The sequence below is a fragment of the Micropterus salmoides genome, unplaced genomic scaffold, assembly GCF_014851395.1.
Source record: "Micropterus salmoides isolate LMB-PRFRI ecotype aquatic unplaced genomic scaffold, ASM1485139v1 Ms_hic_scaffold_4, whole genome shotgun sequence".
NCBI lineage: Eukaryota > Metazoa > Chordata > Actinopteri > Centrarchiformes > Centrarchidae > Micropterus > Micropterus salmoides.
In genome coordinates this window covers 18,996,197-19,010,634 of record NW_024043372.1, presented here as the reverse complement: position 1 = coordinate 19,010,634, position 14,438 = coordinate 18,996,197, and the positions used below count along the sequence as shown (strand labels likewise).

At 38.9% G+C, this 14,438-nt stretch overlaps 2 protein-coding genes across 3 annotated transcripts; both read right to left on the bottom strand.

Moving 5' to 3' along the window:
• Positions 1–1,732: 1,732 nt before the first annotated feature.
• Positions 1,733–9,300, bottom strand: LOC119886443 (twinfilin-2). 2 transcript variants are annotated; one of them, XM_038697186.1, is made up of 9 exons: positions 8,929–9,298; positions 4,997–5,175; positions 4,087–4,182; positions 3,854–3,958; positions 3,728–3,742; positions 3,369–3,494; positions 3,043–3,193; positions 2,695–2,816; positions 1,733–2,434 (listed from the first exon to the last, which is right to left on the bottom strand). In XM_038697186.1, exons 1-9 carry the CDS (start codon positions 9,023–9,025, stop codon positions 2,267–2,269), a joined length of 1,059 nt encoding a protein of 352 aa, XP_038553114.1. In that variant the 5' UTR covers positions 9,026–9,298; the 3' UTR covers positions 1,733–2,266. The 2 variants fall into 2 exon arrangements, with proteins under 2 accessions (XP_038553114.1, XP_038553116.1); XM_038697188.1 differs by lacking the exon at positions 3,728–3,742 and having other exon boundaries at positions 8,929–9,300.
• A 705-nt stretch (positions 9,301–10,005) lies between these two features.
• wdr82 (WD repeat domain 82) lies at positions 10,006–14,398 on the bottom strand. Its single transcript, XM_038697189.1, has 9 exons — positions 14,024–14,398; positions 12,917–13,014; positions 12,171–12,237; positions 11,968–12,067; positions 11,744–11,860; positions 11,472–11,627; positions 11,083–11,152; positions 10,718–10,860; positions 10,006–10,399 (listed from the first exon to the last, which is right to left on the bottom strand). The coding sequence occupies exons 1-9, from the start codon at positions 14,182–14,184 to the stop codon at positions 10,370–10,372; spliced, it is 942 nt and encodes a 313-aa protein (XP_038553117.1). The 5' UTR covers positions 14,185–14,398; the 3' UTR covers positions 10,006–10,369.
• Positions 14,399–14,438: the final 40 nt, after the last annotated feature.

The window sequence follows — 14,438 nt, the reverse complement described above, 5'->3', positions numbered from 1 at the left end:
CTAATTCACCAGCAATTCACTACTTTTGTTTTCATTTCTCATACATTCATGAACAAAGTCGAGCCATTGTTTACTGTGTTTTAATTCTAAACTGCGCATTCATATATCTGAGCATTTTATTGTATCAGACAATGAAAAGTCCACCAGCAAACTTCAATCAAACTGCAACATTGGAACACTACTGCCTATTAAATAAAATAATCTCCAAAATATTTTATCTTTTGTTTTTCAAGACCTTCCTGAAGGTGTCTCACCACCTCTGTGTACACATTTATTTTAATCATTTCCAGCTGTGAATATCTCCGTCATTTCCATTATGTATATCAGCACCACACTCCCCAAATCAACACTACACACACCACATATTTACATACTGATTTCTTGAATAGAAATAACTTTTGGTGTGTGTACACTGAACTTACTAAGAATTAGTAAGTGGACTGAAGTTTGGGAAACAATGAATAACTGCTGTCTTCTTCCGATGTGAAGAAAATGGGCGTTTCCAGAAGATTCTGAGAAAAGCTCTAACTGCCTGGAATCCGCAATATAAATCCATCCGTTGTACGTTGGGAGAGAAAAACTTATTCAGCAGCAGACCTTTGTGCAGAGCAAACAGGCCTGGAGAGAACTGCTGAGTAAGGCTCTGCTCATTTAAAGAAATTCTTTGTCAACTTAAGGAATTTTAACTATTATTTTGTTGATTTGAGGGACAAAATCTGTAAAATAGTTTCTCCAGTGTGTGTGTGGTCATGCAGGCGGACTAAAAATCTTGGGTTGGGGTTATTAAAACTAAAGCTTATTTATGCATATTTTGTTGTAGGTCATAATGGTTCAAATGTGACAATATTTTTTGCTATAGGCTACTAGTAGTTTGCCTGCCATTCCAGTGACAGCAATGGTGGTTGGTTGAACCACTTTGGTCCAGATTGAAATATCTTAACACCAATTGGATGGATTGCCATAAAAGTTAGCACAGGCATTCACATTCGCAATCAGTACAGAATGCTACAGATTTCCTTGTTTTGCTCTAGCACCACCATGAGGTTGATGTTTTGGTTTTCAGTGAAATGTCTCAACAATCATTGGGATGGCCATGAAATTTGGTACAGACATTCATGTTCCCCTCAGGATGAATTGCAATACATTTGGTCATCCCATAACTCCTTGTGTATTGTCACCAGTAGGTTAAAGTTTTCACTTTTCCGGTGATGTTTTGACATTTGGTGTATTGGAACACAATTTTGCACAGGCAGTCAGTCTGGTTGAAGCTCCTCTTTGGTCCAGACTGAAATATCTTAACAACTATTTAATGGATTGCCATGTTAGTTAGTACAGACATTCATGGTACCCAAATGATGTTTACTGATAGACTTTGATATAGTCAAATTATTTGTCCAATACCTGCAAAACTAATGACATTTCCCTCAGCTTCAGCTGTATTTTTTGTTCATTGGACCCCAGAAAGATTAGCAACCACTGCTAGGGAAGCTAATGGAGTTCCAAAAATGAATCAAGACTAGTAAATGTTAGCATGCTAGCATTTGCATGCATACAAGATTGTTAGCATGGTAAATATCATAGGCTAATATCATCTGTCTAATTAAAAACCCCTTCAATTGAGATTTTATTATCTCATGTCTAGCCTTGTAGAATATTTACAGATATCAACAAGATATAACAAGTATTTCCATGCATGAATTTTTGCATGCTAAATAAAAACACACACATTTGTTCCAAGGTCTAATACCATGGTATAAACAAGATTTTATTTAGTATCTCTTTTCTTATTGTTTATTTCTTACAAACATTGTTGATATAAAACTTGTATTGAAGGGTAGGCACAAGTATGCCTATGCATTAACAATTCAGTACAAGTTTGTTAACTGCAGATTTACTTATAGAAGAACAGATTAGCTTTACAATAACAAGGCCATCTGTTCAGGTTGAAACCCAGACAGAAATGGAGGAAGTCATCAACAAACATCAATGATTTTTTTTGGCTTTTACATACTTTGTTATGATTTCTTAGACATGTCATATACAGTATATATTTGCCTCATTTGTCTGTGGGAGGGAAGATCATTTATCAACATATTTTCATCAAAGACATATTTGTTATACAGCGCAAGTGTTTCAGTACACAAACAGCAGGGAAAAATCCATCACTGTGCTCGTTCCCTCTGGGCCTGACGAGGTGTTAGTGGGTCTGGGGAAATGGGGAAGGGCTGGCACTGCAGACTCAACTATAGGAGAAATATGTCCGCCTCTAGCTGTCCTGTATGGTGCCTCCTGTCCCCTTAATGAGGCGCTTGTGCCCCCTTTTTCCTGCTGGGCCGCGGGGCTTAGCAAAGGCTTGTTTGTGGGCGTGCTGCTTAGGATGGACCTCGTCATACAGAAAATCCTCTGTTAGTTCATCTCCGTCATCAATCTCCAACTGCATGTAGATACAAAAATTTAAATAAGCACACATGTAGACAAAATGTAACAGAGGTTGCGTAAGGTTGGAACTGTACACCACCAGGTTTTGAGTCTAAAAACACATAAATGAGCCTTTAAAACACCCACAGCATGTGAAAAAAACACAAAGAACACAACCTCTGTGTTCTCAGTGGTAGCTACAACCCTTCTTTTATACAGTCTACATTACAACCCTGTATGACACTGTGTTATGTGATTTTTTTATCGATCTGTTACCTTTTTAGCAATTTCCAAATGGTAAACTTTCTCCACCTCCTCCAGTAGTCGACTCTTGCAGCTGGAATACAACATCCGCTCCTTAATGCTGCAGCTGTATCCTGGCATTGAGTATATGAACACTGAAGACAGGGAAAGAGGAAGAAGAATTATCAATAAATATTTTATGTTGATGTAGATCAGTGGAAGGTCCTAAGATTAAAGGGGTAAAAAGGGAAAATGTATAGGCCTACATAAAAGTAAAGCTACAATCTTCTTGTTAAATACTTTCACCCTTTTCATGCCTTTGAAAATTCCTCACATGAAACAATGAGAGAAGGAAAATCAATATTTGACTATGTGACATACCAACAGATTCCAGGTAGTCTCCTTCGTGGGAGTGTTTGTAAAGGAAGAAGTGGTATCTGGGAGTGTCTTTGGGAACTCTGTGGGGCAAATCTCGGGTTTCTGTCGGGTTGGAATGGACCAGCTCGATTGTCTCCTTCTCTACATCCAACCTCTACAACACAACAATAATGCACAGTTTACAGAATGCAGCACTCTGAAAGTACAAAATCACAAGTCTAACATATCAACACTCCTGACACCATACTTCTCCTGATGATGGTTTTTATATAAAGCTGGAAGCTTGAGACTGCAGTAACCTTCCTATTTTATGAATTCCTCAGGCTCACCAGTTGTATGTAGTTAATGCGTTTTTGGGCAAGTTGCTGTAGGGCCCTTTTGGCTGTCTCCTGCAGCGGGAAAGCGAGGCCCTGAAGTGTCTGGTGCTTACTCTCCACGCTGATCTCTGTTTTCACCTGCAGGGGGCAGCAAGCAGATACACAAATCTTTTCAAGCCTCTACACAAAGATCTGAGCAGTGTTTAAAGGAATAATATAGCTTTACATTTTCTATAATGAGATACAAATGTATTTTTCTAATATTATCACTTATTACAACCAACAGATATTCTCTCCGTTTCTTTTCCCATCTACCTCAAATCTGAACTCACATTAAATATACACATACATTGAATAATGTATCAACATACCTGTTTGACCCGGCCCTGAAAAAGCAATCACAACAAAAAGTTACATTTGGCACATGTGTTAAAAAAGAACCCGCCCACTTAAAAAGCTATGATGACAACACTGCTGAGGGCGTGTTGACCTCTCACCTCTGTGATTTTGATCCTCTGGAGCTCCTGCTCAGCTAATGTGAGGGGGGCAGGACCGGAGCAAGATGACACATGACGCTGGTAGCCCAGCAAACAGATGTCCTCCTATGTTGCAAGCAAAACAAGAGGCCTTTTTACATGAAGCACAGGGCATACACCTCTTAAAGCATGTCATCACAGCAAAACAGGCAAATCTGTAAGGGTGAATTTTAATGACTTTAAGTATTTCTGACCTCAGCTGTGCCGAACATCTCATATTTTACATGGCCACCCCCAAACTCTTTCTTCACTGTGGCACGCGTGGCAGCATACAACATCTTCTGTTTCACCTGCAGCCAACAGAGGGGAAAACATCTGTACTGCTGGTGTAGCCTACATGTTGGGCTCAGGTGAAGGTTGAATTCAAGGCAGAGTTACTACATTGCTTACAAACACATTGGATCATAACCCTGATAATGTCATCATAGTTATCTCGGACTTGGATTATTCTCGTTTTCACAGACAATATTTTTATTGTTTTTTTTAAAAACATTTTATCAAATGTAGCTTCTTTTTAGTGGGTTTAATACAATGTTACACTGTAGGACACACTTTGACATTTTATCTTTCCCAGTATATGATATGTACCTATTTGGTTAATCATTTGGCACTTTGTTTTTCTGTGGTTTTGTATCTGATTCATCCTTGCATATGGAATTATTTTATTGAATGACACATATCTACTTTAGCTTTTCATTATTTGTTAACATATTACTGCTTCCAACTAGAGCATATTTTGGAAGGCCTCATTGACCTTAATTGGGATGGATCCTGGGAGGTGCTGCTGGTCCCTGAGACTGGTGTTTTTTCTCTGGCTGTATGAATTTCTCCTTATGAAGGTCTGAGAATAAACACGTCTAAAGTGAGTACAGTGATCCACAGTGTGCAGGACTTTTTGGGTCTTCCAAAATATCACGGGACTAGGGACTAAAAGTCAGGTTACTGCCACCTCTGCTGCCCCAACTCGATGGAAGTGCAATACTAAATTGGTGGATTCTCTTTTAAGTTTGAGGTTTATAATTTGAGGCTTTCACCTACCAACAGCAATGTGTGTATGTAGCGTCAGTATGTGATGCAGAATAAAGAATATGTGGTAAAACATACTGGAGACTGGTCAGGTGACCACGATATGAAGATCCACTCGTAACCCTGTGCATTCTGGGAGTCGAGGCGGTACAGGATGTAGCAGGGCTCCTGGTCGTCCAGAAGAGGAAGCAGAAAGTGATCATAATCCTGGTCCCAGCTCTTTTCCGGCTCTCTGTAGGCCCCAAGCACCAGCTGCTCTGAAAATCAGACAACTTCTCATCACATACCATACCCCCCTATATGTAGCATGCCCTTTGCAGAGCACATTGACGCACACAGTACGGGTTAGATACTATAGTCTACAGTCACAGCCAGTAATCATTTACATGTAAAACAATTATTGCAATGACATTATAAAAAGCAAGTTTACTGCCGAAATTGCTCTAACGTTATATATAATATAATCTGGTCTGTTTAGCATAGAAGAAAATCTATTTTCCCTACTCCATCACATCTTTATATCTGTTCACTAAATTATTTAATTAGATTTTTTAAAGTATTTTATGATCCTAGGGCCGTTCGATATGACAATATAAATTTAATTTAAAATTATGCCCTATAGTTAATTTCGTGTCGCAAATTCTTTACGGCAATATTTTTGTATGGGGACGAAGCTAAACTTCACTTTCCTCCATGTTTGTTTATTCTGAATTTAAATGTCTGCCCTGCACCAAGCGTCGTCTCCACGCAATAATATTGCCGTAAAGAATGAGATCACTATCGCACAGCCCTAAATGATCCCTAGCAAGTCCCTGCATTTTGAGATCAGTATATATTTATACGTCCAGTATAACTATAGTATATATTATAGGGATAGTAAGTGATTGTAATCCAATACACTTTTTGTTAAATTCAGGGAATATTTCCTCACAGTTTGTTAGCTCTCTGTTTTGTGTGTGCTCTGAAAAAAAATCTGGTTTTCCTACACAGCCCCGGCACTGTAAATAGAAAACAAATAAAGTGGTGTGGACCTTGCCACACAACATTGTTCCAGCCAATCAGCAACAGGTGGTGTTAGTGCTCAAGCACAGGAGCAGTGGTAGAGAGAGTTCTATACACGGCACATCAGAACGTGCTGGACTCTCCACACTGTGAAGAAGGAGAGATGGCCAAGAAACAGCCAAAGAGGAAAAGGTCTTATGATTTTAAATAGAGAAGAAAGTTATATGACCAGGCATAGGCAACAGCGTTTCAATGCTGAAGAAACCTATGAGATTTGAAATTTGGGGGGTTGGAGCTTCTGAGGGAGCACTAAAGGGAGGCAGATGAGATCAAATATCAACAATGCTTCTACAGAATCACTTACCCTCCCTTTAATATGGTGGCATGTAAACACAAATACAAACTCACCACCTAGACCACTTCGTCAAAAAAAGACAATAACTAGTTATCAACCCTTATTTAATACAACAGCCAGGAGCCACTAATGAACCAGCGGTATCGATGATCTTGGAAAACGACCCAACAGAGGCTAAATAACTTAGTTTCCCTACCAGTCAGTCATGACTGAAGAAGTCTCTTGGATGAGGGACGAAACGTCTTCTAGTATCTTCAACCAAGTCCAGTTGCCCATGATTTTAATTATGACATGGATGACTGAGAACCTTCACAGATATCAACCCTTATCTCTTTTTATTTGGAGACAGCAACTAACAATTATTTCCATTACTGATTAAACAGCCAATTATTTTTTCAATTAATAGATTGCTTGGTCTATAAAATATCAGAAAATAGTGGAAATGCCTTCAAATCTCTTTGTTTTGTCTGACCAACAGTCCAAATTTACAGTATTCAATTTACAGTAAGCTAGAACCTGAGAGAGTGTGTCATTTTTGGTTGATTATCAAAATATTCCCCAACTTTCAGCTCCATCGTCAACAATCACCACGGCCTCATTGCTCACCACTTAATGTGTAAACCCGCTTAGCTAAGATCTCGTGAAATCTCGTTGATGTTGTTGCTCCATATTCTGTAGTGAAAAGAGGCAAAGACGAACGTCTGGGTTAAAAAGGTTACTAGATTCATTTCTGACTGACTCGACAGGATGAGGTTAAATCTCCTAATGAAGCTGACCAATGAAACACACAAAACATACTGTGTATACACCTAAAGTCTCATGTCCTTATGGGGTGCAGGGGGATTTCCTGACTGTCTCTCGGGACATGTTGCTATTCTGGGGCACAACACATTCCAGCTCTGCACAGACACATACTTTCCATCAGCCATTCTCTCTTAGTCCCTCTGTCATTATATGTATGTCCATGTTAGTATTAAACTGTCTTTAAATGACTCACTTTGGGTGCAGTGTATAGTCTTTATAGCCTACCTTAAATTTTAAAACAAAGTAATATAGTCACAAGACATGCTATCAGGGGACAGTTGGTTGATAGGAAACCAATTGGCATACCAAGTCAGCAATGATGAAACTGGCTAGAATGAACTAATTTTCCCTTTTGACAATGGAACGAACACAAGTGTCACTGGGCAGCAGCAGCAAGCAACCCTGTCTCAAGTCACATGTCGCTCATAATTGCAAAGTGATGGCCGGGAAAACCACAGTGCTTCAGTAATGAAGTAAAGTTTTGCCGTAGGACCAAGCTCGTCTCTGTTGACATCAATACTCCAAATATGAAACCAAATATTTAATATGATAGCCCAGTCTGCAAAGACAGCCCCCAAAAGTCCCAGAATGCATCTGTCATGAATCAGATTACAGCTGGTCAGATACCAAAACAAGATATAAACACCCCATCAACATGTCAGTCCACCTTCACAATCTGCTACGTCGAAACCTATTGCCTCACTGACTGTTTTTCACAGACTGCTCACCTGGCACGCTGAGCGTCTGTTCTCACACAGCTGATGCAATCCTCTTTTCCTAGAAGTTAGACAAAGTCTGTATACTGGTTGACCAACATTTTTGGTTTTGTCTGTGACCCCTTATTAAACAAAGGCAATGAGAATCGTACTCACATGGAACAATATGAGAATTGAAAAATACTTGTACTGACACTTAAGTCACAGAGCTAAGCATCTGTTTGTTCTTTGAAAAACCCAGAAGGTTGTTTAGCAACACTTAGGCCTACTGCTGTTCTGAATGTATTTCCAAAATCTTTAAAGACACTTTTAACCATCTGGAAGGAACAATATTGACTTTAAAGCACAATAGTAATGATTTTTAAACCCGATTCCTAAGTCTTGAATACAAACAAAGACAATAGCTTGAAATAAAATATGTCCCTGCTCAGTTTTTATGTGAAACAAAGTGTAAAACATTTACAATCAGTTATATAGGCCTACCTCTATACTAATGTTACATTGTAGGCTATTATATATTTTTCTCATCCAAAATAACGGTTTTTTTGTGGGTGTGGGTTATACAAAACAAAGAAATATGTGATTTCTGGCTCCCTGCATTAGGAAATAAAGTTGCAACATCCTAAATGTGGTTCAGAAACATCTTTTGTAGCGTGCAGCAAACAGAATAGAGTAGAAAAGTGTTTTAGAAGTAGGCGTTCTTAGAAAACAGTCTGGGATTTTCAAAGATCACTGGTAATTTATTTGTCATAAAATGGATGCTAGCTCTGTGACTCCAATGATACTGGTTCTACATGAAAGGCACAAACTGTGGATAGAAGTGCTTTTCCGCATTCATGTGACTACATTTTAGAGTAATGAAGAAGCAAAAACTAAATAGAATCATTTTGTTTTAATAATTCCTACACAGATCTTTGCCACTCATTCAGTAATCTCACTACACCTTACGAGGGTCCCGACCCTCAAATTTTAAACAATTGGTCTATATACATGTAGTTTAAGAAAAAGGGTTTCAAGCTCATGAAAAGCACCAATAGCTAACTAAACACTAATAGCATAGATGATTTATCCCGTCCTACCGAGGGCCAACTCATCCACATTACTGCTCCAGCTCTCAGTCATGTGTCACTCACCATCTTGAATGCGCACCTTGATGAAACGCACTGCTCCACCTCTTGCCCTGGCCAGGAACTCCCTGAGCTCTGGCGTCACTACTAGTGCGAGAAACATGGCGGGTCAGCGGCCTCTTCCTCCCGCCGAGCGCTGTAGCAGGGGTGTCGAGAGACAAAGAAACAATAGACAGGAGTGGAACTCCACAGCACCAGGCCCAAATATTCAGTCCAGCCAAGAGACACTAAAGTCCAACCAAAGGAGCCTGTCGTAAAACCGTCCTGTACTTCGGAGTGTGACTAAGTACTGTAATGACGAGGATCCCTGAGTGTGTCTGGACTCGTTGAGTGTGTGAGACGGTGTGAGAAGGGACATCGCTCAAGTAACTAGGACAGTATCATGTGCACACAGTGAGGGAACCTGATCACCTCTCTCCCAAATTTAGCTCCCACTGGCGTGACTGTCCAGACCTGGTCACTGCTCTGTGAAACCCCCACCATACACCAGGGCCTACAGTGGAAAGTGTGTGACCTGTAAACGTAACTACCAACTTCTGATGCATTGTCATAAGTTGGATATTGGTATGATGGTACCTGTAAGCTCTCTGGGACCAGCATTCATTCACTGCACTATTGTTTACCATTAAAAATGTTAAATATTACCATGTATTGTTCAAGCAAAAGACCAAAATTATGCCATGTATGAATTACAAATTACAATATATTATCACAACAAAAATAAACATTTTTTTTTTTTTTTTAAAAGGAGCATATTGCTTTGGAAAGTTTACACAACTAGTCAACCTCACACCTCTCAACTTACTCCACACATGACAACTGTGATGGTCAACAGATTGTGTAAGAGGTTTTTGATGTCATAAATCACTTGGCCATGCTGACAGCATTTTCTCAATCTCAGATCCACTTCTAAAACTTTCTTTTTAATTTGTATTTCTGCTTTAAATATTACAATCATTTAAACTGAAATGGATCAAAAACTGAATATTTTCCCTAGTGATAACCCAGAATAATTTGTACTTAATTTCATTGACTTCCTCAATGATAAAGTGAACTAGGACAAAAATAAAAAACAAGTTTCAGTAGGTTTGAATGAATATATTCGTTTAAAAAAATACAGAAGATAATCAGTGGTTGAATAGGATAAACATTTCTTGCAACATTGGATCTCTCAATGACTTGTGTAATCAGCATGTACACACATACCACAATAATAAAGTTGACAAAACCAACATCTTACAAAGAAACGGTTTAATGTTAAATAGAAATATAAAAAACAAAACAAAAAACAAAACAACAAGGACAGACAAATGATCTATTTCTGCAAACTACTTATTTACAATTTGAATTTCAAATGCTCCACTTCCTGTGAAATTTACACCCAGCTGGCTGTGCTGACACCTGCTGGTCACTTTGGCCTTCAACAGAAGCCTTCACTGTGTTGTCATCAGTCATCAATGGTGGGGAGCCAGAACGCCTGCAAGACCAGAAAGCATTCAAACGTTAAATCACGTTAGAAACCAAAAAACACAAAACGAGAATATCCAGTTTCCTTTCACACTGTCTTGCTTTCCATTTCCTCTGTCTGCCATCAGCAGAAAATGAATTGAACACAGAACTGAACAACATGACAAGCTCACAGTCAGTCACGCACGGTTGTATTAAGTGTGTGCAGTTTTTAGATTGCCATCATTGTAGGCATCAAGGGTGTTACAAATAGCACAATAACAAAACGGTGCAATAATGTGATTAAGAAGATTAAGTCCATGAAATGCTCATGCCGTCCCCCACTCACCATGTTGGAGCAGGCGCTTGCAAACGTCATAAACTTTGGGTTGAACTGCAGGCAAGTAATCGGTCCTGTGTGCTTCCCGTCTAATAAAGCCACCTTCATCCCGCTCTCTGCGTTCCACACGTGTATCTTTCCGTCCTCTGAGCCTGAAATATACAGACAAACGAAAACAAACATTTGATGAAAACATGACTGGCACTGTGACATGAAAGTCCTGCATTCTTTTATTAACAAAATGCCTTTATTTGTCAAAAGAATGGTATTATAGATGGTATAAAAGATAAAGGGTCAAAATGTTAGCTTTCTTTCAATTAATCTATTTCCAACACTGAGGCAACAAAACAAGAGTCAGAGCGATCTTAACTTACCAATCATAACAAACTGAGAATCCGGAGTGAATGATGCCTCCAGTGTTACACCTTTACTGTTGTTGTAGCCCTGCAAGTAAATGAACAGCAGCACCCATGAGCTATGATTTTGTGCACATTAGTATTGCAACAGTGAACAGTTTTGTTTGGATGTTTTCAAATTATCATCTTCAAAAACATGAAAAAAATAAATAAATAACTTCACTGTTTTAATTTTTATCACTGATTTAGTCCCTGAACGCGTGTGATTCGACTTTGTGACGGTTTTCCAAACGTCTGTACTTTTCACTGACACACTGTCCTAACTGTATGATTTAGACATGAATCTGTCTTTGTTTTCCTTTTGAGTGATACATTTTCCCCACGTGTGGAGATGAGTCGTCTCTTACCCCAAAGGAATGTAGCACAGCACCCTTAAACGCATCTAAGATGCGAAGGGCTCCGCCATTAGTAGAAAGAAGAATAAGTTTTCCGTCGTTGCTAAACTTGAGTCCTGTCCACTCGCATGTCCTGTCATACTGAAGCTTGAAGGTTGCAAAGGGACCCTGTTGACAAGAGGATTCATTAATATTTTTCTCCAGTTAAATTAAGCTATATTCTGCAAATGTCAGATAAAACGTACATCATGATTGGTATCTCTCACGCACAGAAAAACTCTTACTTTGTCAAATGACCGCAGATCATAAAGCTTAACCATCTCTGAATTTATTCCAGAAGCAAAAATGAGGCCCTCTGGATCAAAGGAGCAAACCGGCTTCCCCTGTAGGTGCATCAGGCCCTAAAATTGGTAGATGACAAGATCTGCATTAGTCTTATCCCTCTATCCCAAGTTCATAGTATAAATTACATTACATGCTCACCAAATTACAACAAAAACGTACGTACTTGGCAATTAGGTGACCGCAAATCCCACAGTCTGATTGTTTTATCTAATGAGCCAGAAATAAATGTGTCGTCCACAGGAGACATGGAGAGAGATGTCACTCTGGTTACCAAAAAAATTGAAACAAACAACAAAAAAAATGAGACAACAGTGACTTCCAACTCAACATCAAATCAAGGTACAGACAGGCCAACATATCTCTCACCTTTTGTTATGCCCAGGAAAGTAGCGGATGTATTTGTTGTCATGAAGTGACAGGTACCGGATAGTATCTTCAAGAATAATAACAAAATTACCAAGTCGTACATCGTATTTCTGATTCTGAAACATGACCAGCAACAGCAAGAAAGAAGCTGGCATCCTGATGAGTTGACTCAACCGTGGGCAAGGCAGTCATTTGTACAGTTAGCTCCTGTATGGGGCAGAATCACAGACCCTCAAACTGTACAAACAACTACCTCAGACCAAAGTGAGTAGTGTCCCCTCAATCCAGCAGCGGTCCACGGGGGTATGGCATCTTGTAAACATCAACCACTGGCCAAAATCTCAACAGTCCAAGCAGTTAAATACATAATATTGTAATTGATGTGTCAAGAAAAGACCATGTTTGGTATTTTGATGAATCTAATAGAGATTTAACTTGAATGTTATCTTCTTCTGCATTACAGTGAAGCGACTGAATTAACTAAACGTATACGACTGTTCTAGCTAACTGAAATGCACAACAAATAGCTTTTCTTCTTTGGCCCTATATTTCCACTATTAATGACTTTTTCCATTATTAATGACCGCACACATCTCACATTATCATCACACGTACTGAGTTAAAAAAGTATTTGACTCTTTGATTAATTCAACAACATGATATCAACATTCATTATCTCCCTGAGCACAAACTGAAACTTGTTACCAAACACAAAACTACCAATAAGTAATTGTGCGTCAACATACCATCGATTTTGTTGGAACTGTAGACCACAGTGTTTGCAGCATGTGTGTACCTGATCAGATCCACTCCGTACTTTTTACTGTAGAGAGTCCTCTTGGGTCTGCCATAAATCAGATTATGTGAAGAAAAAAACACGACAACGAATAAGCATTTGATCAAAGCTATAATCAAAAACATATCAATCCATACATTACAGAATTATATTACAGAAACATTACAGCCTCATTGCAATTTGCTTTTTCTTTACTTTATATCTTTTAGTACTGAATATTGAGAGATTTTTGGCTGCTGGTCAGCAATTTTAAGAGACTGCTTTGAGCTCTGACATTAAAGGATGACCTGTAAATCAGATAAATACTGATAGCTGTAGTGCTGCAACTAGCAGATATGTCCATTATTAAGGTTCCTCGCTCATTCCTTATTCTACAAGTGTCAGACATTAAACAGTGGAAAAATGCAGGTGCACAATTTAAACTTGTTACGTTTTGCTTGTTTTGTCCAGCCTCTAAAACCCTAAGATACCCAATTTACAATACAATTTATATGTTTTTTAAAAATGAAAAGAGAAGCTGATGTTCACACTGGAGAAGGCTGGTTCCAGCTCTAATGTACGATTAATCAATTACCCAATTATCAAAATGGTAAGTCATTAATTTTCTGTGGATCTACAAGTCGTTTCAGCATATTTTAATCAAATATAATGTTACTGATCGACTAATTGATCATTTCATTATTTACAAGTTGGAGGCTCTGTTCCACCAACTTACGGTTCCAAATAAACATACGTAACGTTAACTATTAACGTTAAGTTACTAACGTTATATTAAACTGTATCCAACTCTCGAGTTAATGGCACAAATTAAGGTCGATTTATAATATGTTGGACACGTAGCATATTAATCACAAGCACATTTAGACACAAGAAACTGAAATAATTACTGTTGCAGATTTTTTTCAACTGCATGCACATCTTACATCTCTTACAATTGCTGCAGAGTAACGTTATCATCGCAGTGCAGAAGGCCTCTAGCATAGCACAGCTAACGTTAGCATAGCAAGTAGCTAACGTCAAAAACAAATAGAGGAAAATGGACAGAAACCGCTCTTACTTTCCCTCTTGGCAGTCGTACAAGACTAACGAATCGTCGTCGCTGCTGGAAATAATTGTTTCTCCGTTTGAACTGAAATCGAAGCAATTGATTTTGTCTGAATTTTCTCGAAACACCTTAGCAACTCTGAAGCTCCGCAGCACATTGTCCGTCAGCTTCATGATGGCCTCTGTGTCTGAGGGGAAGCAGGCCCTCGTTTTACTTTAAAGCGTCTTACAAATCTCACTTGTGCCAATTAGTGTGTATATATATATTTATATATATGAACTGCGGCTGTTCGTTTTTGTAAGAAGTGTAACGTTACTTCAAAAACAGCCACGAAAGCCCGCCTGTGATACTTTTGGTTCACGGGATTGAGGAGGGAAGGAAAAGCACCGCCTTCGCCACGTCGGTGACGCGCATTTCCACCATCTGA

Coding starts and splice junctions, on each gene's coding strand:
- LOC119886443 (XM_038697186.1), bottom strand. CDS start 9,025: ATGTTTCTCGCACTAGTAGTGACGCCAGAGCTCAGGGAGTTCCTGGCC. Junction 5,176..8,928: donor CAAGGTGCGCATTCAAGATG/GTGAGTGACACA, acceptor TCTGATTTTCAG/AGCAGCTGGTGCTTGGGGCC. Junction 2,435..2,694: donor ATTTGGAAATTGCTAAAAAG/GTAACAGATCGA, acceptor ATCTACATGCAG/TTGGAGATTGATGACGGAGA.
- wdr82 (XM_038697189.1), bottom strand. CDS start 14,184: ATGAAGCTGACGGACAATGTGCTGCGGAGCTTCAGAGTTGCTAAGGTG. Junction 11,153..11,471: donor CTGTGCTACATTCCTTTGGG/GTAAGAGACGAC, acceptor ATTTACTTGCAG/GGCTACAACAACAGTAAAGG. Junction 10,861..11,082: donor TTCTCAGTTTGTTATGATTG/GTAAGTTAAGAT, acceptor TGTATATTTCAG/GCTCAGAGGACGGAAAGATA.